This window comes from Lissotriton vulgaris, chromosome 2_1 (assembly GCF_964263255.1).
Source record: "Lissotriton vulgaris chromosome 2_1, aLisVul1.2, whole genome shotgun sequence".
In the NCBI taxonomy this organism is placed as follows: Eukaryota; Metazoa; Chordata; class Amphibia; order Caudata; family Salamandridae; genus Lissotriton; species Lissotriton vulgaris.
Window position 1 is genome coordinate 656,192,206 of NC_141687.1, and position 26,412 is coordinate 656,218,617.

Genomic DNA, 26,412 nt, shown 5'->3' on the forward strand with positions numbered 1-26,412 from the left:
TCCCTTAAATCTGGTACAAGACATTCTGTGAAATGTAGTTTCAAATACTAGTGCATAGGAGAGTGGAACAGTAATCCTCTACGTAATGATTGTTAAGCTAAGTGCTGTAAGTGCTTATCCAAACAACTGCTGCTTCTTGTTAATGCTCCAATACGTTTATTTCCTGCAGTTCGGCATTTTATAGTGTTCAATAATGCTGTTGACTTCTGGGCTCTTTCTCCACTTCTGAACTCGGGCCACATCGGTGTTATGAATACCAAAGACACTTGCTCACCTATATTGGTTAGATGAGGAGGTCCTTTTAAACGAAAACACGCTGGGTCAGGGGCAGAAATACCCTGACCACCAAGCCATGGACTTGCCATTTCCCTGGGACTCTGCCTCAGCACAAAAGTATTTTTTTTTATATCACTGTGAATTAACAGCAGTTTTTTTTTAAAGCAAGCGTGGGCTCCCGTGCTTGCTTCAAAATAACACCTGGATGGGCCAGGTCCCGGGATCATATAATTTATATAGGAGGGGCCACATGGAGCTACCCTTTTAGGGCTTATTAAAGCCCTGTGGACCGCCACCTCCCTAGGGCTAATTGAAACAATATGAGAGGGGTCTCGCAGACTCCACCTGTCCCAGGCGCCGGCACTTCACTGGAGCTAATTTCAAAAGTATGGGGGAGCATCGAGGCCTCCCCTGCCCAGGGGACTGACACCTCCCTGGGGCTAAAATCAGACCCGTGGACCACCACATCCCCAGGGCACCAAAACACTAATGAAAGGGGTCTATTGCGGGCCCCTGGGATCACCACCACCATGGGGCTATCTATATACAAGATGGGAGGGGGTCAGCGCGGCCCTCCTCCTGGAGCCTTACATCACCCTGCAAATCACAACCCCCCAGGGCAGGCTCCAGCAATGTCCCGATGTGCCCACCCCTGGGACACTGCAGTTTGCTATGGGATGGTGGTACCCCTACCTTTAATTATTACAAAAAAAATGTGTGGCTCCCCTCCCGTTTTTTAAATAAAAAATAAATAAAAAAGAGTTAGGCCCTGGGGCCCAAAATGGTGTAGGGAAGGGAGCCATGCAGCCCCCCTTCCATAAAAGAAGCAAAAATAAAAAATAAAAAGCCACCAAATCACCCCCTTTCTCCACTACGTGCCTCCTGACATGCTCCTGGTTGGGAAATGAATTATGTCAGTTGTTGTATGGGTGTGTGAGTGGTTCTGTGGATGATGTCATCAGTGATGTCATTTGAGGTGTCATCACTGATGTCATCAGTGAAGTCACTGACCATGTCATGAGTGCTGTAATATGTGGGACCATAAGCAGTGCTTTGCAGGGGTGTAAGTTATAGTTAGCTCAGGTAACTATAACTGCCAAATTTCACTGGTGTTGTATGAGTGAAATCTGACCCTAACTGTAACGTCCCTGTAACCTTAGGTTTTTTCAGTGATTATATATATAGATATTTAGATAGATAGATAGATAGATAGATAGATAGATAGATAGATAGATAGATAGATAGATAGATAGATAGATAGATAGATAGATAGATAGATAGATAGATAGATAGATAGATAGATAGATAGATAGATAGATAGATAGATAGATAGATAGATAGATAGATAGATAGATAGACCAGCATCCCTGTAACTCCTCACGAAATTGGGCGAACACACAACTTTCCTTTCTCATATTTTATTTTGTGCAGAAGAGCTGTATGATGCTTTTTGGCCAATCCTGGCCTTGATCACATATATCTTTCCCACTTTGCCACTCATACCAGAAAAGCATCTAGACACGGTTGACAGTCAACCCTTGAGTGAAGTTTGTTTTAAATTTTGCGGACACAATGTGTTTCAGATCTATGTATCAAGCCTTGTTCACGGATGGGCACCATCTTTTCCTATGTCATTTTTAAAAACAGCCTAACTTCAAGTGCCAAAGAAATAAAAGAAATCCTGTATCAGACCATTGAGTCTTTCTTCATTTGTAGTCCAGAGCAGCAGTATAAAAGCGGAAGTAAAAAATGCCAACCAAGATAGAATCAATTATTTGAGCTCTGAAGCTATCTCGGGCATGGACCATGGGAAAAAATCCCAACACTTCAATAACTTTGGGCCACAGAAGACTTTTTTCAGATGAATGCAAAGTACTAAGAAGGGAATGCCAATATCCAACCAGACTGCAAAAAATAGAAGATGGTGCCATCACAACATAAGAAAGAAACAAACATTTAGGAACAAAATGAGGAAAGAAGCAATACAGAGACAAAATAATGTGTATTTTATCATTGCAATTATATATTATGTTTACTTTTTTACATTTAATTTAAAGTATACCTTTTATGTAAGGTATGTATTTTAAATGTCTTTATAAGTAAGTATATCTTTAAAGATAGTATATTGTATAATGATAGCATTTCGACATGCTTGTCTATTTTGTGACGATATTTTGGCCTTCCATATTTTAGAAGTCCTTATCATTTGTATTTTCCATACAAAGTATAGGGAGACGATATTTTGTGTTCTACATTGTTTTGATGATATTTTTGCATCTTTCTATTTTTATTTCTGATATTTCGCCATACAAACGTAAAGCACTGACAAGCATTTTCAGTAAATCAATGAACAGCTTCACCCAAGTAACTGTGAAAGCCATCATTCGACCGTGCCTCTGTGTTGATTTCTGACTGTGAAAGAGTGGAAGAGAGCATCTATATTTTGTTTACTTTTGAGTAATTTGTGCACGTTAATATGAAGTTATATTGTGTTTACCCTGGGAGGTCTTTGTAGAACTTGAAGTGTAAGTGTGCATTTTTTGATGGAAGTGAAGCATCTCATTGGAGTCAGATACCGTGACACTGAATCCCACGAGATCCTTCCATATTTAGATTTATCATGCTCCTGTGCAGAGAGAACATTGGAAATGCCTTAGCACAATGGGAAACTGAATCAAGAAGTTACCTTTTCTGCAGCACTATCTGGTATCCTTCGTCAGATGTCCCGGCGCTGGTCTTCAGTTTCACTTGTTGACCTACAGCAAGGCAGATCTGTGGCAAAGCTCGATTCAGGATCATTCCACCCTTTAATGAATTAACAAAAAAGGACTGAATGAGTTTAAAGGAGCAGAAAATGAACCATTGTGACACAACAGTGAGGGCATTATGCCTGGATAGATCAGGACATTAATGGCCCGGGAGGAGCGCGCTGTCCACGACTTAGCCGGCAAGCAGCTCTGTCTGGAGCCAGTGATCTCCTGTACGACAACGGTGACATTTTACAGTTCACTGCGAAGCGGAACACAACCTGGGCATCTCCATTTATCCTTTTTCTCTGCGTGTTTCACAGTGCAACGATTTAGGGTCCGTAACGTGTCACTTGACATACACGCAATGACAGAATTGGCTATAAGAATGTATGCACAGCATAAAAGTTCATTGAACTGCAAAGATTGTGACAAATTCGTACCTTTTAAGTCCACTCATGCAATACTGGTTAACAGTTTTACAAGAAACTAGTCTGGAAGGAAAGACTGTTGAATACTTCAGGCGCTCAAACACAACGCCCTTTATATTCGCTGATCTTACTTACACTCGCTTTACAAAGAACATTTGGGTTGAATCCACCTTCCTTCTCTTAGCCTTTCCAAAATACGTTCTATGCAGATTATGTTTTGCAGAGACACTGGTTTTTAAGCTATGAGTGGATTGCCTAGATTGGGAAAATCTTTCATTAATTTGGCACCATGTGATACATTTGCATGACATTTGGCAGCAAACAGATTTAGCCAACTTAAAACTTATTTGCTACGTTTTGAGTAATTTAGCCGGAGGGGGTACACTTGCAAGGGGCGTCCCTAAGCTCGTGTTTGGCATTCAAATTCCCAATTTTAGTTTTGTTGAAGCGGCTTGGTTCAATTTGTAATCATTTTGGTTTTTCGTGTACATTTTAAAAGTAGTTGTTGGGATGGTAAGAGAAGAATTAAAGCACTAGGCTACTGCTTAGTCAGAAAACCAATTTACAAAGCATCTCAAGAAAGAATGGGACATATTTACAAGGAATTGCCAGAACACGGGGTAACCCCAAATCTGGTTTTGCCGTGATCTGACATTTTTGAAACTCAGGGATGGGGCGTATTTACAAAAATACGGAGCAGCCCTGCATTTTCCCTAGAGCTGGCACTAAAACAGCTGCCTAGCAGCAGCGCAGCCACCCTTGCAAGGGCGCCTGCATTGCAGGTGCAGTTGTTTATTAGCAGGAAGGGACACTTTCCTGCACATAAACAACAATTCATGGTGATTTGTTCTTTCTAGACAAAGCAAAAAATGAGGAGAAATTAAAAAATATTCTCGAATTGTCATTGTCATTGTCGTTTTTAGCCCTGCCCAGCATTTTAAATATGGGGCAGTGTCCAAAAGCAATGGGTGTTGTGGTGAAACGTCCACATCAACACACATTGCCCGCCAGACTGCTGTGGAAAGGGACATATATACAAGGTGGCGATAAGCTTGCAAGGTGGGCAAACTGCTTTAGGAGTCATTGTGACAAATAAAATGTCCCCACCTGGGCAAATTTGTTTGGGTCTTCCATTTGTCACTGTTTCCTGAGACCTACAAATCCCTGTGCTCAAAGGTCACCTTAGTCACACCCAGTACAGTCATGCTATGGTAGTGAGGAACTGGTATAAAATAAAATATTCTGTCTACAATACCCCGCTTGGACTGCCAGCGGGCTGTGGGCCACAAGGTCAGACTAGGACAGAAAATAGACTAGGGCAACACATTGTAAGTGTCTACAATTAGTGAATCGGATAGATAAAGAAGTGGGCCAAATTGGCAAATCAGGGTTGTTTCAAACTTCTAAAGAAAAGTAGTATAAGTTTTTGCAAGGTATGGGAGACTGCGTACATTTGTGTGTGTTGCAGGTAATGTCTGTGGTGATATCTGAGATATCAACATTACAAACCGCCCCACCAGACTATAAAAGAGGCCCAGAAACATACAGAAAACATAGTCAATACACTCATCTGTCAGCGCAACCCTTCGGGTACTGCCAATATGCCCTACAATCCAGTCCGACTCTTGGCATAAATCAGGCCCTTTCACAGGAAGTGACACCTTCCTGCACAAAACAATCCTCAGAGGCATTTTCCTCTTTCTATGTGTGCAGCAAAATGCAGCACACCTACAAAGAGGCAAAATAAAGATATTTCTCCTCATTATGCCTCACATGGGAGGCATAGCACTTTGACGCATTCCCTGCTCTACCACTAATGGTATATCTGGGAATGAATGAATGAATGAATGAATGTTGGATTTATAGAGCGCATGGTTACCCTGGAGCGTCCCAGCGCTGTACCACTGGGGAACCCGTCCTGGCTTTCCCTGTGAGATGGTCCCTTTACTGGGCATCCCCAAGGTGCAGTCAGGCATCCCCAGCAGTGATGGGGCCAGAGTGGAGACTAAGCAAGCTATTGCCCAGAGTTGCAGCGTGGGACCCCATGGTTAGAGTGGCACCGAGGCGAGATTTATCGGGCCCGCTGACGTTAGTCCTGCACCCGGCCGCCTCGAGAATTGAACCCTGGTCCCGGGGCAACCTCTGCCTCTGCCGCCTCTAACCGTTGAGCCATACATCTACACTGAATGTGCCAAAATCCATGGGTGGATGCATGGAAACACCTATGGTCCACCTTTTGATTGCTCCCTGGGGCAGAATAACACAAGACAGCGATTTGCGCTGCCTTGCGTTACTCCAGATTTATCAGGCCATTCAGGGCACCGCGAGGTGGCCTTGCATGGCTTGATAAATCTCACTTAGGCTTTGTGTCACCCTGCGCCCCCAGGTGACATGCAAGGGTGACACAAGACCTTGATAAATCTGGCCCTTATTTTTTAATATTTATTAGGCACCCGAAAGGTAGGCCTTAAAAGCACATACGTCAGGGCTCATGTTATGTTATAGGGCATGTATATTCAATGTTTCACCGGTCCTGGAAATGAAAGACCTCCAAAGTTGTTTTGAACTGTGGCAAGGATGGCTCTCTTATAGGTTAACACTGGTTTACACTACTACCTTTAATAACCGCTAAATTCAGTTTGGGAGTAATTTAAAATCCAACTTAATGGCCAAATCAGATTTATATTACTATTTTGAAAATTACATTTTTAGAAAGGTGTCATTTTCCTGCCTAAGCCAAAAGAGTCTTTCTAGTTGTGTCCAGAGTCACATGACTCCTGAGGGCTCCCCTGTGGTGAGATATGGATTGCTCCCAGACAGTGGACAAGGGTGTGTTTGTGGGAAGGTGTTCTCCTTTCTTGAGCAAGATGGCCTGGGGGTTGTGACCAAAACCCACTTAGCTTCAAAGGACGCCTGCCCTCTCACTTGCAGATATATCTCACACATCGGCTTGCCTTCCTTTTGTCTTTCCAGGCAACTTGGCCCCAAACCCAGTGGGAGGAGAGCTGCCCAAGAACAGGTTTGTCCATCATGCTAATCCTACCTCTGGATGGGCACAGGGATCACTGCCTAAGGGAAGAAAGATTCAACCCTGTTGGGTTTAGGGAAAGAAGAGTTCTGTTTGAAAGTTTACAGAGAAACACACAGGCAGTGCTGCAATACAGGGTAAGCTCACCATGGAAACGTTTGCACCATTGGCTAGGGAATGGCTAGAAGTTTCACCCACCCGTAGACGGGCACTACGCATAAATGTGTCATCCCCATTACCCTCCTTAGTACCTGGCTCATCGAACATCAGAAGAAGGATTACCTTGTTGTCTGAAACCTGAAGGAAGAATGCACCTGCTTGCCTTGAATGTAGGACCACAGAGGTGACTCCAAGGGTGAGTTTGGCTCACCTTCTGTTTGACACAACACACTTCCAGATGCCTTTCTCCCTGCAAATGACCACTTGACCAGTTCCAATTGAACCTACTGTGTATCTTGTTGCTGGCCTCTCTTGGAGTGAGTTCTAACCCTTAAGTGGTCCCTTTGGCTGGTGTTAAAGTGTAACCCTCCTGTCCCCAAACTGCAAGAATTTGGATTTAGGAACGTTTTGCCAACTTTCTGTCTGGAGAGCAAATGGAGGCAGGATTATCATCTAAACCACAGCCATCCCCATTGAATCGCTGGTTGGCCTCAACTTGAAGAAGAGCCAACTTCTAGAAAAGTTTCTAAGTCCAAACCTAGAGGGCTTCACCGAGACCAACACCAAGCCAAACCCAATCAACATCAGGCCCATTGAATGCACAGACTTCAAACTTTTTTTTGTTTTAAACTTTATTTTCATTTTGCATATCAATAAACAATGCAGCAGCTTTAAAGGTACAGTCACACACAGAGTAATTACACAGTCGTTATACAGCGACAGCATACAGTAAGTTATCGTGCACATGCTTAAAGAGTAAAGACTAAAAAAGAGGAGTGATCAGTTAAGCATCCAGGTACAAAAAGACCACGCATTCCCCCCTTCCTATGCCAATGTGACAATGGCCAATACAAGAAGCTGGCATACACCGTCAGTGCCCAAGCCCCCTCAGACCAGCCAGAACTTTATGATTCAACATGCGGATTCTCGCCTCCCTCAGCAGCCGCACTCATACATATCAAATACACTTGATATACGTCTCGGGCGATTACAGGCAGGCATTAGTGCACAATAATGATCAAATTGCGTATTACAGTATGCCATATCTGCTTGCCACTCTAGGATAGTTGGTAGGGGATTTTTCATCTATCGCATCGTAGTCCTTCTACTGCCTAGAAGAAGGCCCAGACTGACCAGCTTTCGGAAGGGCTTTAGAATGTCACAGCCATACCCCAACATGGCCTGTAATGGTGCACCGACCAGCGTTGCACCCACAATATCACTTAAAGTGTTGAACACTGCAAGCCAAAAGCCATGCACACCAGGGCAGTACCATGCCAGGTGTGCATACACCAAACTCTCTGCTCCGCATCGATGGCACCTTGAGTCAGGTTTTAATTCATATTTAAAGAGGCAGACCTGTGTATAATACACCCAATTAATGTATTTGACATGCACCAAGCGGTGACGCCCATTTAAAGATACAACATGAATCACAGAGCAGCAGCAGGTCCACTACTTTCCAGTAATGTCTATGCCTAAGTCGTCTCTCTACTCCTAGCAGGCTTTAGATGTGGTAGGGTGTCTACACTCCTGTTCGTAGGTATATAAAATTTAAATTGCTTGACGTGGAGATTCAACACTATTCAACAAGGCCTGCCAAGCACGCCTATCTCTGAAAATCTGAAACTGGGTTAACAAAGTTGGATCAACAGCTTGCAATTTAATCTGCCCCCAATCACGAGCATCTTATCAGCAAAGATATCTCCCATACAGCATATCCCAAGGGCCCGAAGAGTCCCTAATGCATTCCCCTCCATCCCAGTGCAAACCAGCTACACCCTTCTAAAGTCAACTGCAATGAGTAAAGTACAGGTGCGCGCTGTATCTCAGCAGATTTCCTCAACAGATATCTCATAATACCAATTGGATCGATGATATTGAAATGGTGCTGCGATTTATCAAGAAGATAAGAAGGCAGCGTAATTGGTGATGCCCCATCCCTCTCCAGGTATTAGTGTATCAAATCTGGCGGGCTGTGCATACAAAAATATTTGAAATGATGTAGAATGCAGCATCAGCTTGATAGTCAGGAAGCTTTATTAGGAAGGATGGGTTACACTTCAGCCTCAGCAACACAGCCACAGCAGGCCAGCCAGGCTCCCTTCAACGGCTCCCTTTCAAACATCTACATTCCGTCACTAGGGACAACCAAGCTACAGTCCCAACGTTCTTCTTAAGCTAACACTGATTTACAAAGCATATTAGTTTTAGCTGTGATGTAAGATATAGGGTATCAAATAACAAGGTACACGATACTACACACCTCCCCCCTTTCCCATCAACGAAATAAAACAACAAAATCCCATCAACGAAATAAAACAACAAAAATTAAACATATTCTTTCAGATAAGAAGGTCTCTTGCAACCCTAGAGGATCTTCTTACAACAGTTGTATCGTTAACAGGATCATTTATACGAGCTACATTTTCATTTCTTTTACCAACTTTCACTACACTACCTAAATTCCACATGCGATGATCTTGCGCTTTTACAGTATTTCCAAAAAGTTTAATAACCTTCAGGGGTAATGAAAATTTGGAACCAGAATTAAAGACACCTCCACGAGGATTTTTTATTCTGATCAGATCACCAACCTGAACAACAGTTTTCTTTGTAGCTTTGGGTGAGTCAAATAGGTCTTTCCTTTCAGAAGCTAACTTGTGCTCCTTTGCTTTTTTAATCTCTTCTTTCTGAGAAACAGACAGATCATTACTAATCAAGCCATTAACCAAGGAAGAACAGACTAAGGCGTTGGCCATTCTTCTTCTGAACAATTCGGCGAGAAACCAGTGCTCATATGAGGAGTTATTCTATAATTCTTTACTTTACAAAACACTTCTTGTTTCCAACACAAATTGTTCGTAAGGGCATGTTGAATGGTTTCCTTCAAGACTTTGTTGAATCTCTCAACCATGCCATTGGTCTTGGGATGGTACAATGCTGATTTCTTGTGTCTGAAATCTCTTTCTTTTAAAAATTCTTCCTTTTCACAAGAGACCAGTTGCACCCCATTATCTGTCAACACAGAATTCAGAAAACCTTCCCTCTCAAACAGACTTTCCAGAAATATAATTACATCACAAGACTCAATAGAACTAGTAATGGCAACCTCTGGCCATCTTGAAAACATGTGCATGAGTACTAAAGCATACTTGTCAGAACTTTCATAGCGAATGGGACCTAAGATACCGAAGCAAATTTCCTTCCAGGGTTCCTTCGGTATGTCTCTTATCTTCATGAATTGCACTCTACACTTTAAAGATTTGTCTGCATTGCAACACTCTCCACAATCTCGCACAACTCGCTCCACCCGGATATCCATTCGAGGCCACCAATCCATCAACCTTAAGCTCTCTTTAGTCTTGGAGATCCCTGGATGACTCTCATGGGCTAGTGAAATCAAACCCTCTCTCAGGGATAAGGGAGGAATAAGTCTTGTGCCCCTAAACACAAGACCACTTTGGAAAGATAATTCATCTCTAACTCTCCAAAAGGTATGTAAGACTTCATTGCTTTTGTCTGAGTTAGACCAGTCACTCCTTATTTTTTCTGCCACCTTCTTAGTACAGGATCTTTATCAACTTCAGCCAACCATTCATCCTCACTAATTATACCTTCAAACGTCTAAATTCTCATCATCATCAGCAACATTTTCACTGCCATCAGTCAAGTTGACCAAACGGGAACAACAGCCTGCAGCCCAATTCCTGGCACCTGGAACATATTCCACATCAAAATGAAATTCTTGTAATCGAATTACCCAGCGCCTGATCCTAGAAGATACTGCATCTAAGCCATTCCTTTCAAAAATCTCTTTTTAGAGTTTTATGATCAGTTTTCACCTTAAATTTGCTACCCCACACCCATCTTTTGAGTTTTTGTACCACCCAGAAAACAGCAAGAGCCTCTTTTTCTATAACTGAATAATTCAGTTCTGACCCTCTGAGACTACTGGAGATAATCAAAATAGTATTTTCTAAACCATTAGGTCTTTGCAACAGGACGGCCCCAAGACTTTTAGAACTGGCATCAGACATAACTATAGACACATGCCTCGGCTCAAAGCTTTGAAGACTGGATGCCCCACTAAGCATTTTCTTTATTGTGAAAAATTCCAATTCATACTCACCATTCCAAACAAAAGGAATGCTCTTCTTGAGAAGAGTCCTCAAATTTTTGGTCTTGTCAGAAAAATTGGGAATGAACTTGTTATAATACTCAGTCATTCCCAAAAAATTTATAACCTATTCTTTGGATGAAGGAGTGACTAGATTGTTAATGGTTTCAACCAGATCCTTTTTTGTTTCAATTCCATCTGAAGTTATCTTGTGACCAAGATAATCTATTTTCTCCAAATTGAATTTACATTTACTGGCTTTTAAAGTTACACCATTTTCCTTGAACCTTTGTAACATCTCACATACCCTTTAGTTGTTCACAGTAACATTTTCACCAAATATAAGAACATCACCTTGATATATTTTAATTCCAGACAAACCTATCAGTCCAAATGGCATTCGTACAGATTTAAACGTACCAAACGGAGTCACAAAAGCCATTAGATCTTGAGACTCATGGTGAAGTCTAACTTGGTGGTATGCCGAGGTAAGATCTACAGTTGTGAAACACTTTGCCCCTTTTAACATAGTCAGCATTTCATTAATATTTGGAACAGGATAGTGGTCCACAATGATGTTCATATTTAATTTGCGCAGATCCACACAAAGGCAAACTTCGCCATTAGCCTTCTTCACCATAACTACTAGGACCAACCATTGAGTAGCTTCCCCTTCTTCTATGATGTTATTTTCTTTAATTTGTCTAACTTGGCTTTAATCTTTTCTTTGACAAGAAGAGGTACACCTCTGACCTTGCTCACAACTGGTTTTGCTCCTTCCTTAATTCTAATTTTGTGCACATATTACTTGATGCAACTCAGATTTTTACAAAATACTTCTGGAAACTCATCCTCAAAATTGGGTTTAACAGAATCTACACTGTTCACTTGTGGGGTTTGTCTCAATTTAACTAGGGAGTGTCATTGGGGTCTAGATATACACCTAATTCTTTCTGGTAGATCCAGCTAATGAGAGAGAACCCTCTTACAGAGACATTAATTTTCCCTTCAGCAAATCTATCTTTGAAGTCGATCGAGCTGTTAAAGCATCCTACTAGTTTGATGAGTTGACTACCATAACCTTTTGGAGAAATGTCAGGTTTAAACAACTAAACTTGGCATGCAAACATGTTCTCAAAGAAAACTTTGGGAATCAAAGTTATCTTTGCACCGGAAACAAATAACATGGAAACAGAAGCCCTATCAATTTGAACTGAATCCCAGGGACCTCCATCTTGAACTTGCATGATGATTTCATCTTCAGAAGAATCATCAACAAATTCACAAGTTACTTCCTGAATTATTTTTTTGTATTAGAAGTTTTAGAACTCCTGCAACAAATTGAAACATGAGCTTTCTTTCCACATTTTTTGCAAGTGGTTTTCCAACCCGGACAGCCTTTAAAGTTAGCATAATGTCCAGTATCACCACACCTATAACATTTACCGACATTAGCTTGTTCAGCATTACTAAAGTCTTTCTGCGGTGGACATGAAGCATTATTAAAGTCTGTCTGAGGCATACGTGAAGTGAAGCTATTGAAATTCTTTTTGCGCACAGTAACCACTTGTGTCATTTCTTCTTTTGGAGTTGCACAATTCTTCTCTACTTCTTCAACACAAGCTTTACTGTTTTCAAAATTCTTGGCAAGAGAAACAACTTAAAAAAAATGATGGATCATCCTTTTGCTAAAAACTCTCTCTAGCTTTTTCTACACAACACCCTAACATGAACTGATCACAAAGTCTTTCTTCAGTGTTGACACCAAAGGAACATGTAGAAGCAAGTTTCCTTAATACCAAAACATATTCTTCAACAGATTCACCTGACCTCTGCATACATTTTCCAAATTGCTATCTTTCTAAAACTCTTGATATTTTGGGTAAGGAATGGATGTCTAATTTCTTCAAACATATTTCATACTCATTTAAGTCATCACTCATTTCAGCAGACAGGTCAGGTAGATGTTGAAAAACCTCTTGACCTTCTGAGCCAAGACAATGAGGTAACAAGGCCATTCTGTGCTCTGCGCTCAAAAAAGTTCCACAAACTCTTGCATAGTTAATAAAAACATTCTTCCATTTTTTTCAAGGAATTTGTGGTTCCCCGGGATTCATAAAGAAGAAAGGAGGAGGAATATTCTGCATGTTGACGCACATTAGTTGATGAAACCAGTAAAACAGTAAAGTTGCATGCGTCAAAGATAGCAAGAACAGCTGCGTGTAAATGAAGGTAATGATGATACCAGCTGCACCCAAAATAATGAAAAAGGAAAAAATAAATATATATATATATATATATATATATATATATATATAGGCAGTGTGTGTCAGCGATGATATTAACCCAATGGAACAGGGCAGCTGGGTGTGTCAGCAAACCATCTTTCTTATGCAGTGACTTCTCCTATTGACATTATCATTCAGAGCATGAACTGTTTTGTAGTTTGACAAATATGTCAGCTGGCAGTGGAAAGTATCCCTGCTGTAAACAGAAGGTTCTTCGATTTAGAAAAAGGATTTACGTGTCAGCAAAGACAAAAACAACCACGCAAATTTAAAATTAAAGCTGTGCGTGTCTGCGGTAACAGGAAAACCTGTAAAAATATGAAGAAAGAGCAGGAGGTCCACTGTATATATACAAGAAAGGCTGTGCGTATCAGCAAAAATGAGAAGAGCCACGCGCAAAATAATGAGTCAGCGGTGATAAAAAGAAAGGGCACAAATGGATGTATTGTAAGTTGCTGGGCAATAGAATCAACTTCAACTGTAGAATCTTGAGGTTGAAGACAGAAGGCGTAACAAGAGTTACATAGGGAGAACTGCTCACGCCGATCACACGCACATGAAGCCGCCTGGTTGCTAAGCAATAATGGTTTCTTATGCAACTCCTCACGCTGAGCACGCACACAGTGGGAGATTCTCGTGCACATCCTCGCGCCTAAACTCGTGCATGTTTAAGTCTCCTCGCGCGTATCAAAATTTTCAAATGTGACTCCTCAGGGCAAAAACAGGCTGGCAGACACTCGCAAACAGAATTATTGCACCCTAGAGCAGAGATGAGACAAAGAGGAAGCATGGAGGAGGAGAAAACAGTGTCCCAGGTCCCAAACAAAACGGATATGCTCCTTACTTGGAAATGAGTTTGTCGTGTAGTCCAACAGTCACTTCGTAAAGGGTGAGTGACAAGAACTAATTGTATACTTGCTGAGTGAATAGGGTGGTTGGTTCTGGAACAGGAGTAGGGCTGATGTTCTCATAAACGAAGTTTCCAGGATAAGTTGAGAAAATTGAGTTGAATTATGAGCTTCCCGCTGAAACTGCCCCAGTTATCTTAACGCATACCTCTATATGCCCTCCTAGTAAAGATCGCGCTGGAAACCATTTAAAAATTACAACTACTACGTGCCATGTGAAAACTGAACTCTCCTCCCCACCGAAAACCCTCTTGTGTCACCCAACCAAAAAATTGCACTGCAAACCCTTAAAAAATAATTAGTGTGTGCTGTGTATGACCCAACTCTTCTCCCCATCAAAAAACCTCTCATATCTCCAACCTTAAATACACGCTTAACAAAAAAACCAACAGATCCTTACTAGGAGGGCATATAGAGGTATGCGTTAAGATAACTGGGGATGTTTCAGCGGGAAGCTCATAATTGTAGGATAGGGCAGTGAACATTGTGACTAGTAACTACTTGTACGTTTAAATTACACTGTTAGACAGCACTTTTTAGGAGCAGGAGTAATGTTTATTGTGAAAATCATAAATGAGATGTTGGTTGATATATACATTGATGTTCATCTTTAACATTGTAGATACCCCCGAAGAAGGTCAGGATGACCGAAATGCATTGGGTAATTTTGAATGTTGGGAATTAAGAAGTTTTTAAACGTGCCTGCGAATAAGCCTGGATAGGCGATACCAGAGTATTAAGAAGCATGAAATAGAGAAACTTTGCCTTTGACGTGATGGTTAAGAATATGGATGAAATGTCGAAATTAATTGGCCAAACTGGTAAACTATGGAGTACTTGTGGATATTGTTCACTATTGTGCATATTGCTGTGCAACTCCTTTTGCGACACGCAAACAGCGCGCCACAATATGGACTTTTGAATATGTTGGCGCATTTTGGAACGGAGTGCAACAGAGTGCCGCACGTTAAACAGAGAAAAAATAACAAAGTTTGATAATTTAAAAAATAATAAAGGTGTGCTTCTGGTGCAACAGACTTGATGAATATTTACCTTCGTTCCAACCCTGTTAGAGCACCCTGAAGGAAGACTGGATAAAAAGTAAAACTGTATCTAGCACAATTTTCACGTCAGGGGCCTGTTCCAAACAACGTGACTGCTGACTAATCATTGACGGTTTTACAATGAATTAGACTTCGGTTTTTACATATATGGTTTTTCATGCATTTGTACTATGTTTCACTTATAATGTTTATGATTATTATTCGGATGATTGGTGGGGGTGAGGAAATCAAAACGGCAATATGTTGTTTATATTCACATAAAACGGGAGCATTTAGCTGTGTGGAGCACTTTAAAGAAGAGGGCAGAGGGTTTAGAGCACGTCGTCATTTTACACAGGTGGGTGAGTTAGTTTAAAAGGAGATACATAGGGAGTTGCGTGATTACAATGATTGTTGAAGCGAGATGAGGAATTCATGCCGATTTTACACTAGGAGGTAAGTAGCGGGCACATAAGGATATGTTTTTTTTTTTGTAAAGCATGTATTTAAAGTTGGAGATACGAGTGGTTTTTTGATGGGGAGAAGAGTTGGTTCATGCAAGGGACACACTAATTATTTTTAAAGGGTTTGCAGTCCTCCCTGGACCGGAAACAAGCATCCTAGGACTGGTTTCGGGGTTTCACCCCTCTTCAGCCAGTATAGCTTGATTCCAGTGGCACAGTGAGCCTAGGACCCACGTCTAGGCATACCTGGCACACTTAGGGCGAGAACGCAAAAGACACACAATTGATGTACGGAATGCAAACAAATCAAAACATTCACCCCCAGTCGAGAGATCTCTGTACTGGGTGAATGTATGACATTGTTCTGCATTCTGTCCAACAACTGTTGTTTTTGCATTTGTCACCCCGAGTGGGACAGGTATGCTCAGACGTGGGTCCTGTGTTCTTCGTGCCACTGGAATTAAGCTTATCCTGGCTGAAGAGGTGTGAAACCCCGAAACCGGTCCTAGGATACTTGTTTCCAGTCCAAGGAGGACCTGGCTTGGCAGTTCGGGCTTGAATGTTCCCATGAGGCACAGGGTCAAGACTGATTTGCCTATGGCTGGGTTCAAACTGGAATGGCATGGTGAGCAAAACAACTATGGATATAGGCTCAGATCTCTGTACTGGGGTGAATGTATGACATTGTTCTGCATTCTGTCCATCTACTGTTGTTTTTGCATTTGTCACCCTGAGTGGGACGGGTAGGCCCAGACGTGGGTCCTGTGCTCTCCATGGCACTGGAATCAAGATATCCTGGCTGAAGAGGGGTGAAACCCCGAAACCTGTCCCTAGGATGCTTGTTTCCAGTCCAATGAGGACCTGGCTTGACAGTTCGAGCTGGACTGTTCCATGAGGCACAAGGTCAAGACTGATTTGCATATGGCTGGGATCAAACTGGAATGACAAGGTGAGCAAAAAACGATGGATTTAGGCCCAGATCTCTGTACTGGGGTGAATGTATGACATTGTTCTGCATTCTGTCCATCTACTGTTGTTTTTGCATTTGTCACCCCGAGTGGGACGGGTAGGCCCAGACGTGGGTCCTGTGCTCTCCATGCCACTGAATCAAGCTATCCTGCCTGAAGAGGGGTGAAACCCCGAAACCGGTCCAAGGATGCTTGTTTCCAGTCCAAGGAGGACCTGACTTGACAGTTCGAGCTGGACTGTTCCCATGAGGCACAAGGTCAAGACTGATTTGCATATAGCTGGGATCAAACTGGAATGGCATGGTGAGCAAAAAAAAGATGGATTTAGCCCCAGATCTCTGTACTGGGGTGAATGTATGACATTGTTCTGCATTCTGTCCATCAACTGTTGTTTTTGCATTTGTTACCCTGAGTGGGACGTGTATGCCCAGACGTGGGTCCTTTGCTCTCATGCCACTGGTATCAAGCTATCCTGGCTGAAGAGGGGTGAAACCCTGAAACCGGTCCTTGGATGCTTGTTTCCAGTCCAAGGAGTACCTGGCTTGGCAGTTCGGGCTGGACTGTTCCCATGAGGCACTGGGTCAAGACTGATTTCCATATGGCTGGGTTCAAGCTGGAATGGCATGGTGAGCAAAAAAACGATGGATTTAGGCTCAGATCTCTGTACTGGGGTGAATGTAAGACATTGTTCTTCATTCTGTCCATCAACTGTTGTTTTTGCATTTAGCATAATACTCCACCCATGTGTTGTCCCAAACTTATGACATTGCCTCAAGCATCCCTACCATTGCCCACCCATAACCCCATACAACTTGTCCCATAGAAAACAATGTGGATCACACATGGAGGCAGAGAGCTCCCGCCAAACACTCCTGCAAACCAGGTCGCAGGAGGGTTGTTTTAACAATAGCATTTCCTATCATCATCTATGCAGTAAACATAAAGGTTGAATTGTCGTGTCTCCTCACTTATAAGAACTAAGATTCATACCAGCACTGCATCTTGCAATATAACCCACACCCCACTGCCAGAATCAAGTGAAATGTCCTGACCAAAAAGTGCAAATGGAATCCCACCAGCCAGAAACTTCATGCATAAAACAACAACATGCAGGATATGAAACCCATCATAGCAATGCTGGGTGTAGTACAAACAGCTTACATAAATCAACAGTACGTCATACAAACTGTGTGATACAGAGAACAGCCAATTATCCATAGCCAATAGGGACGATGATCAGTCCTGCTGGTCCAAATCATGGGTCGAGGTCTGGTCATTGTCCTCCTGCCTTGGCGACTCACATGCAGTTTTTGTGGGGACATTCCTCTTAAGGAATTGCTGCACAGTGTTGAGGGCATTGAATATTTTAGATGACCCTTCCATGTTTATTTTCAGGTGTGCTGGGTACATTCAATATTAAGTTCCCTTATGTTTTGCCGGCAGAAACTGCCTCCTCCATTGCTGCACCTGAAATAGAAATATGGAGCGGTCCGCCCCCTCGTAGCGGAGTATCTGCGGTTCTCTGGAGCTGCATAATGCTGCATCTCGGTCTCTGTAATTAAGTAAATGCGCAATGCTGGGGTGAGTTCTAGCACAAGGCACTGGCTTCAGCACCAGTGACCGATGTGCATATTCCACTATAAATATATTTGAAAAGGTATCACGGTCCAGTATTTGATGAGTAGCTGCTCGATGAATGGCTCCATAGAATCAGTGGCTGTGGACTCAGCAATTCCCACTATGCGAATATTATTTTGCCATGAGTGAGCCTCTAAATCCTCTGCTTTCATTTGCAGGGCCATCTGCTTCGGGTTGCCAGTTGCCGTGGTTTGCCCATCTTCTGCATCCGACACACGCCTCTCCAGCATATTCATGCGCTAGGGATGTTTATCAATGCGCTCTGACATCCTGTCCATTCTATACGACAGCGAGTCAATTTTACCGTCAATTTTGGTAAGAATAAGTTGCATTGTAGTCAGAATTTGGTGCAGGTCAGTACCCAGTTCTGGACTAGAAGAGTCGTCCGCAGGTGCAGTTGTCGCTGAGCCCCTCTCATGTGTCCTGGACAATTTGCACCATTCAAATTGCAGTTTGGGCTGAGTTTAATCTGGCTTTCTCATTCTGAGAGGTGTAGTAGTAGTTACCAATATCTCCAAGTCCAGATATCTCACAACATGCAGAATGGCACACTCTACAGGACCACCGCAGGAGCTGTTCAATCACCACCAGCTATCTCTGTGTGCCGCACTACAGGCAGGTATCCTGCAGGGAAAGCAGGGACACCTATGCGATAGAAGCTGCCCCAAAGATAGCAAAACTACATCAGGTTGTTCTTGTGGACTGCCAGGCATGGACCAGTATCTCGCACTTGTACAAGTAAAGGTGCCCTCATCAAGCAGGCACCACGACAGCAGGACAGTAGGGGCTAAAGCCTTCAGGATGTTCAGAAACTATGTGTCTCCACAGCACCACTAATCCGCTGCGTTAACACACATGCTAGGCCTCTCCAGGCACAGGCAGGCCCCCTCGACCCATGACCCGTAGTAGCACCTCTGTGCTGCAGCTCTAGTGATCCTGTTGGGCAGTAGCACACTCTAAGGTGTGCTCTGCAGCACCTGAACACAGTCCAGACACAGCTGCACATCGGACGTTCTGAGCACCCGCAAAGGCACGCTGCACAATGTAGGCCCTTCTCCTCCCAGCTCCCAGAGCACCAGCAGTGGCAACCCACACCTCACTGCCGGGTCCATGCAGCAATTCAGGCACAATTGGCAACTCGTAGAGTCCCCAGCCGAACCTCACCACCGCTTTGAAGATGCGTAGGCCCGCCTCAAAGGTTAGGTCACTCACACCTCAGGCCTCAATAAACACCAAGGCCACAGTAGCCCATCTCCGCTGCTCGTCGGGCAGTCTCCCCCATCCTCACAGACTAAATCAGCACTCCACAGCAGGCTGAGCAGGGGACACCTCTTATGGATGCAGATTAATATGCGATGGCAAAGGATAATAAAGGATATTTTAATTCCTGTTTGAATGCTACATAAACACTAAACACATTGCCTCTAAGTGAAGCTTGACTGTTTTGTGCCAAGCTCCCAGAGGTATAAGCACAGGTTTCTTTAGTGGTTCACCTTGACAAGAATTGTGATTAATATTGGAGGTGGGTTCTACCACGCCACCCTCGACTAAGGCTCTGATTTCTTACACTAGGGCTATGGTTAGACTACACATGCTAAAATTGTTTACATCTGCCAGTCATAGTTAGTTATGCAAATTTCTCCCCAGTATTTTTCTTGCGACTTCACACATGACATTAAGATCATAGAGCATAGTACCATTTTCTGCAATACTCCTGACCATAGCACTTACAACGCATAATACACATTAATGTCCTGTGACTACTGAACATAAGGCATGGCTATATACCATAACATGTGAACAGACTCTGTGCTCTGCTTATGGCCTCAAAGATTGCATCATTCATGATCCGATCAATGACATCATTGAAGACATCATTGATAACATTTCAAATGACATCATCGAGGCCAAGACTGGGCAGGGTGGGGGCACAATTTCATGTTAGCTCAGTAAACTACAACTGGTGAATTTCAGTGTTTTATTTTAGTTTAAAATGCTTCATTTTAACTGACATTTTCACCTGACAATAATGTCTCTTTAACCTTTTTTTTAGTAAATATATAGGTTACAAGGATGTTATAGTGAGGTGAAAACATCAGTGAAAATATGCCCACCCTGCACAGTGTTGTCATCAATGATTCATTCAGGTGTTGCAGTGATCTTATCAGTGATGGCAAAGAACATGTCATTAGTGATGTAATATGGGAGGCAATTAGCAGAGCGTGGCAAGGCCACGGGTTATAGTTACTTTAGAGGAGTTATAGGTACGTCAGATAACTATAACTGGGGAATTTCTTTGCTGTTGTTCCTTTATGATATGTTTTAACTGACATTTTCTCCTACCTATAATGTCTCATTAACCTTAGTATTTTTCAGTGGATGTGTATGTTTTATTTTAATTTAAACATATTCTTACTATTCCTAACTATCATGTCACTTGAACCTTTCATTTTTCAGTGAATGTCTATGTTTTTTTCAAAATAAAGTAAGATGATGATCGTCATGAATACAATGGGTTTGGACACAGGGCCTGGCCATGCCCAACCCCCTACTGGTGCCCAACCCCGTACTATGTGGTAGGATGCAGGGCCTGGCCATATGGTTGGGTGTAAGGAACTCCTCACTGGCACCCAACCCCCCACTGCGCACGGCCCTTGACGGCCTTTGACTGACTATGTAAGATTACAATCCCTTCTTCCCTCCCTCCTCGGTGTGCTTTCCTGAGGTCGGGCCTGCCTGTACTCTAAGCCCTTTGCCCCCTGTCCTGCGGTGCTCCTCTGCCTCCTCTTCATAGATGGCCCTCCTATACTCCTTGCCCAACCCCGCTGCCTGGCCTTTACCAGTACGGCGTCCTGATACTCGCGGCACCAGCATATTACGCGTAGCATTTCTCTCATGACCTTGGCACTCTACTGAACTCGCAGAATTGGATATATGATGTCCCCCCCCCCCCCCCCACCATCCCCACCTCTTCCCCTACTATCCCGTGTTAGCCAGAAGCATTTCCTAGGTGCGGACCACACTTACACTGGCGAAGGTCGCCCCTGTTTTTTTGCTGTATTCTATGGTGCCTCACCCCCAAATCCTCTGATCCACATACAAGATATGGTGGTACATAACGGGTGGGATTGTTCCCAGTTCTGTTTTTTGAAAAAATGATAAAAGAAGCCTCATTTGCATTCTTCTTGTATACGGTTTGCCTTTTCCTACTGCTATGATGTATGCTTTACCTGACGGTGCTTCATTTCTAACGAGGCCGTCCCTAAAGGGTTGTAGGCGACATGCTGTGTCTAACTATCCTGCCATGTTGTTTCAAGTATGTGCCTACCTTTGCCCTCCCCCTTTTTATGGCTGCCGGCCTGACGTCTCAGGTTGTGGGCGAAAGCTGTGTGCTGTTTATACCGCTTTGACATTTAATAAAGGCTTCAAAAAAAAAAACTATCACATTCTGTTAAAAAGACTTAAAGATGGAGGTATGAAACTAGTTCCTATTTACTGGATCTTAAGCTTCTTAATAGACAGAAAGATGCAGTGTGGCTTTCTCCCTTTACGTAATTCGTCAGTACTTTGGGGTGCAGTGTTTCTCAAGCATCAATATTGTTTCCTCTCTTATTTAATTTATATTTGATTAGTCTGGCTCATCAGAATTAGTCCTTTGACTTTTTTCTTGTTATGCTTTTCATACTCATATCATCTTAAAGATCTCCGGTGATGTGAATGATGCTGCTGCTCAGTTGGGTGACTGTCTCTTGAAGGTGAAGAGCTGTTTTAGTTTTAACCACCTCGTAAAACTTCGTGGTGACAACACAGAGGCTATCAGTCTTTCTGGAACCTTCTTTTTGGGCCCTCATTTCTGGATCCTAAGCCCACCCATGACACCCTATATGAAGAATCTGGGCATCAAAACTGATTCTGCATTGTTGTTTGCAGACCAGTTTAAAGCTGCTGTTAATACCAGTTTTTTTCTAGCTGTGTACAAAGAAATACATCCTTGTACCTGTTTTCATTCTCACATAAGGTATTCATTTTGAATGTGTTTATTTCAGCTCACCTTGATTGCTGTTATTCATCCTATATTAACTTGCCTGGTCATCTGATTCACAAGTTGTAACTTATTCAGAACTATGCTGCTAGGCTTATCTTGGTCTGGAGCTAAGAAATTATGAGGCATATTTATTAGCAAATCCATAGCGCAGCAAGCCCCTTTGCTGCATTGCGTGATAGGAAAAGGGCAGGAATGCGCCATACTTAACACTGCAAAGCGCATTCCTGTCTTTTCCCTGCACTGGTGCACAATATTCTGCCTAGTGCCAATGCAGGCACCCTTGCACCATGTTGCAAGGATGCCTGGACTATAAGCAGGATTTTTTTGTGTAGGAAAGGACACCTTCCTGCACAAAAATGATCCCAATAGGGATTTCCCTCTTCCTACATGAGCTACATAATGCAGCAAACGTAGAAAGAGGAAACAAAAAGGAGAAATAATTATATTTCTTCTCATTGGGCCTCTGGTGGAGAGGCGTACAATTCCGATGCATTCCAAGGTCTACCACTTCTGGTAAAGTTGGGAATTTGTCAGAATACATTGGTGGATGTGTGGGAAAACCCATGTTCCACCCTTGTAATGCCCTCAATTTCCAAGTACAAAAAATGTTGAGCTTGTGTGGCATCATCTAAATGGAATTCCCTGCCTTTCCATCTTTGACAAAACACTGACATATGCAAATTCAGGAAAGACATAAAGAAATGGCTGTTTCCTTGACCTTATTAACTTGGCCATTCTGACTTGGGCTTGCTACAGTGTATGGTTGACTATTTGGTTTATGTTTTAGCACGAAGATACTCCATAAGGTGAATGTTGTGCTTTGTAAGCAAACAGCTTAACCTCAGCCTGTCTGTTTATGCATTGGACGGAACAGTAATTGTAAATTGATACTTGTATAGCGCACTACTCACCCGCAAGGGTCTCAAGGCGCTTGTACGAATACCGCTGTGGAACCCATCCTGGTTTTCCCTGTGAGGCGTCCACTCCTGGGCACCCCCAAGGTGGAGGCCAGGCATCCTTAGCGTTGTGGGGGCCGTTGTGGAGATTAAGCAAGCTATTGCCCAGAGTTGCAGAGTGGGACTCCATGATTGGAATAGGCACTGAGGCGAGAATTATCAGGTCCGTGGAATTTTTGAGCCCAAGACGCGCCGAGGCGGGGAATTGAACCCTGGTCCCGGGCTAAACCTCTGCATCAGGGTCTGCCGCTCTAATCATTGAGCCACACTTCCCCACAGCACAAAAATAAAAGTTTTGGAAAAAGCCAGATATACAGAAGTAATGTTATTTGTCTTCACACAAAATTCTAAGGCCAAGAGAACCCAGGTGCCTGCCAGGGGTCAAACAGTATATTTCCGGTTATCTATACACTTTATATGTTGCTGTTAGACCAGGCACCATTGGCGTGGGTCTCCCTTCCATGTTTTGCTGTTGTCTCCTCTGTTTTTGCTGGTATTAGATGCTCTGGGTGCTGTGTCACTGCCATTCAATGCCACAGCGCGAATGCTCCCTGTGTAAATGTAACTGTGAATTGGTATATCCCTAATTGGCTTATTTGGGTTACCTGTTAGTCCCTAGTAGTGTGGCCTATGTGTGCCCAGGGCTGGTAACCCAAAATGGTGCTGCTTGGCCTGCAGCTCTGGTTTGCGCCACCCACAGAAGCAGCTTGTAAATGGTACCTCAGACCTACCACTGCAGTGTCTGTGTGCAGTACAGAACTGCATCTTGGCTATAAAGTGCTCACACTTCCCAGCCCCTGAACCTTCCCTTGGCATCATGTCAGTCACCACTATGGTAGGTGCATTGTGTGTGTAAGGCAGGACATGGCTTGATATGTGTAGCATGTACTGGTAGTGAATGACCCTCCATTTTGTTTTTCACTGCTGCAAGGCTAGATAGGTTACATAGGTTAGAATGGGCAGTCTGGCTATTACATCTTATAGTCCTAACTGTCCCAAGGAACATGGTAGAAATTCGAGCTTAGTATGCCTGAGCTCAGAATAATAATATGCATATTTTAGCAAAGTTGATTTTAATATTCTGTGTTTGAAAATACCACTTTTAGAAAGTAGGTATTTTCTTGCCTAAGCCTTCAAGTGTACTCTGCTGTTATGTGTATTGACTGGGTTAACAGGGGCAAGGCAGGCTGAGTCAGACCTGGGTTGAATAGAGAGATCTGCATTGAGTACTGGGTAGGGAGAGCTCATTGACCAGAATAGGGCTGTACCTGACAAGGTGAATGCTGGCTCCACCTCCTACTGTGCGTCTGATGGCAGACCCCATCTTTCTGAAAGGAAGGATGCAGCCTGGTAAACAAAGTGCTCCAGGCCTGAGCAGAACTGGTTCTGGCTGAGTTCAGTGACTAGAGACTTTTGAGAACAAAGACTTTTGGGGTATAAATATCTGTGCCCAAACCCCTGATTTTTGTATTGCTCCTGGATGTCAAGAAGAACTTCTGTCCGTTTCACTGAAGGGTTCTGCAGGAGAGGACTGTCCTTGTGCTTGTGTGCTATTTCCTGGACTGGCCTGCAGTCGTTTCCCTTGGACTTGGAAGAAGAGGGAAAAGGACTTTTGACAGAACTTTTATTTTGCTACAGCAATTACCCCACGGCTAGAAAGGAGCTAGCCTCCTGCTGGAGTCACTGGCACATCTGACTCCCCTACCAGCCTCCTGATTCCTCCCTGCGAGGATTTCTGTCTGAAGGTGAGGCCCCTGTGAGTTCCAGGACCACTAGTTCTACTACAGAGAAGAAAGTGCTGAAATCGTCGCTGACGCCCATTTGCGAGCCGCCGCAGCTGAAGAGAGTAAGAAAAATCCTCTTGCTGCTGCCGCCGAGCGCTCGCAAACCCAAGATTATAGCATTGCATGCTTGGGGGCCACAAAGTGCTCGCTAACCCCAGAGAACGTCGCATCACATGTTTGCGGGCAGTCGAGTTCTCGCTAACCCCGGATCATCGCATCGAGATCAACGCATCATGCAGTGCAGGTGCCGTGCGTCTGCCATTTTCATCGATTGCACCCGGATCATCGCTCCCTCGCGGGGCACCATTTTCTTTCATCGCAACAAGGTGGCACACGCAACCGGACCAGCGCATCATCCTCCCTTGCGGCAAGGATTCAACGCATCGCTGGCCTAGTGTGAAGAAGTCTGTTGCTTTGTCCCGCACGCACCTGCAGACTGGCGCATCATCCTCCCTTGCGGCAAGGATTCAACGCATCGCTGGACTCGCGTGAGGAAAATCATCGCTACAGCCCGTTTGCGACATTTTTCTTATTATGCTACAAAATCAAGGTACTTTGTAAGTAAAAGGGTTGCAGAGACCACGGCTTTGAACTGAACCCCTGTTTGAACACTTTGAACCATTGTTACAGCCTTTCAAGAGTACCCCTATTTTTCAGTATTGTGGCTTTTTACCGTTATTGGTCTTGTGTTAAGTCTATATTTAAAGATACTTATTTTTTTATAACTACTTTTGTGGTGTCCCTTTGTAGTGTCCGTCACTGTGTTACTGTGTATGATCATAAATGCTTTACACACTGCCTACGAGATAAGCCTAGCTGCTCGTGCTACGTCACCACAAGGTTGAGCAGGGGTTATCAAAGGGTGCAGCCCCCTTACTCTGACTTAGGAAGAAGGGTCCCTACTTGGACAGTGGCCAGCCATTGCCAACTAGAGACCCCCATTTCTAACAGTTGCTTTACAAGAAAACACACATTTTACACGTTTAACTCTCTGTGTGGCTGTTGATACATATGAATTTGTATGTACTGCAGGGTGTACCTCTAGTAGAAATCCTACACTAGACACTGCTTGCTTGCCTTTTCACCAATGCACAGATCTGAGGGTTACACAGAACAGCCATTTTTAGTGCAAGCCCCATCTACGATGTCATCTACAGGTGACTAATGCTAGATCTGATCCTATGTTATATTTTATCCTTCATTCAATGTAGAGCTATAGCTTTAAGGAATGCTTCATTCTGTGAAGGCTACTCAACTAGAAATGTGCATATAGTGGACATGTTGAATTACATTTCTTCTAAAGAGGAGTAAGACATAAATGATAAATCTAACGCAGTAAATGTTTCTTAGTGTGTTGCCAATAGACACAAGTTTTACAAATAGGTCCTGATTAATAGCTGGTAGTAAAATTCTGATGACACATATAAACAAGAGTTCTTGAAGGGACTAGTGTTTGAAGGTGTGAGATAATTATCACACCTAATGGGCGGGAGGGGCCGGTTGTAGGAGTGCTGCCGGTTGGTGACGTGGGGAGGGGGAGGGCCGTGTGGGGGTAGC

At 43.4% G+C, this 26,412-nt stretch overlaps 1 protein-coding gene across 1 annotated transcript in view; it reads right to left on the minus strand.

Moving 5' to 3' along the window:
- The window catches only part of DCDC1 (doublecortin domain containing 1), a 1,639,395-nt gene that overhangs the window by 832,542 nt on the left and 780,441 nt on the right, over positions 1–26,412 (minus strand). The window contains exon 16 of the mRNA XM_086955816.1: positions 2,963–3,081. Coding sequence (XP_086811942.1) covers positions 2,963–3,081 — 119 coding nt within the window. The remainder of the gene's footprint in view (positions 1–2,962; positions 3,082–26,412) is intronic.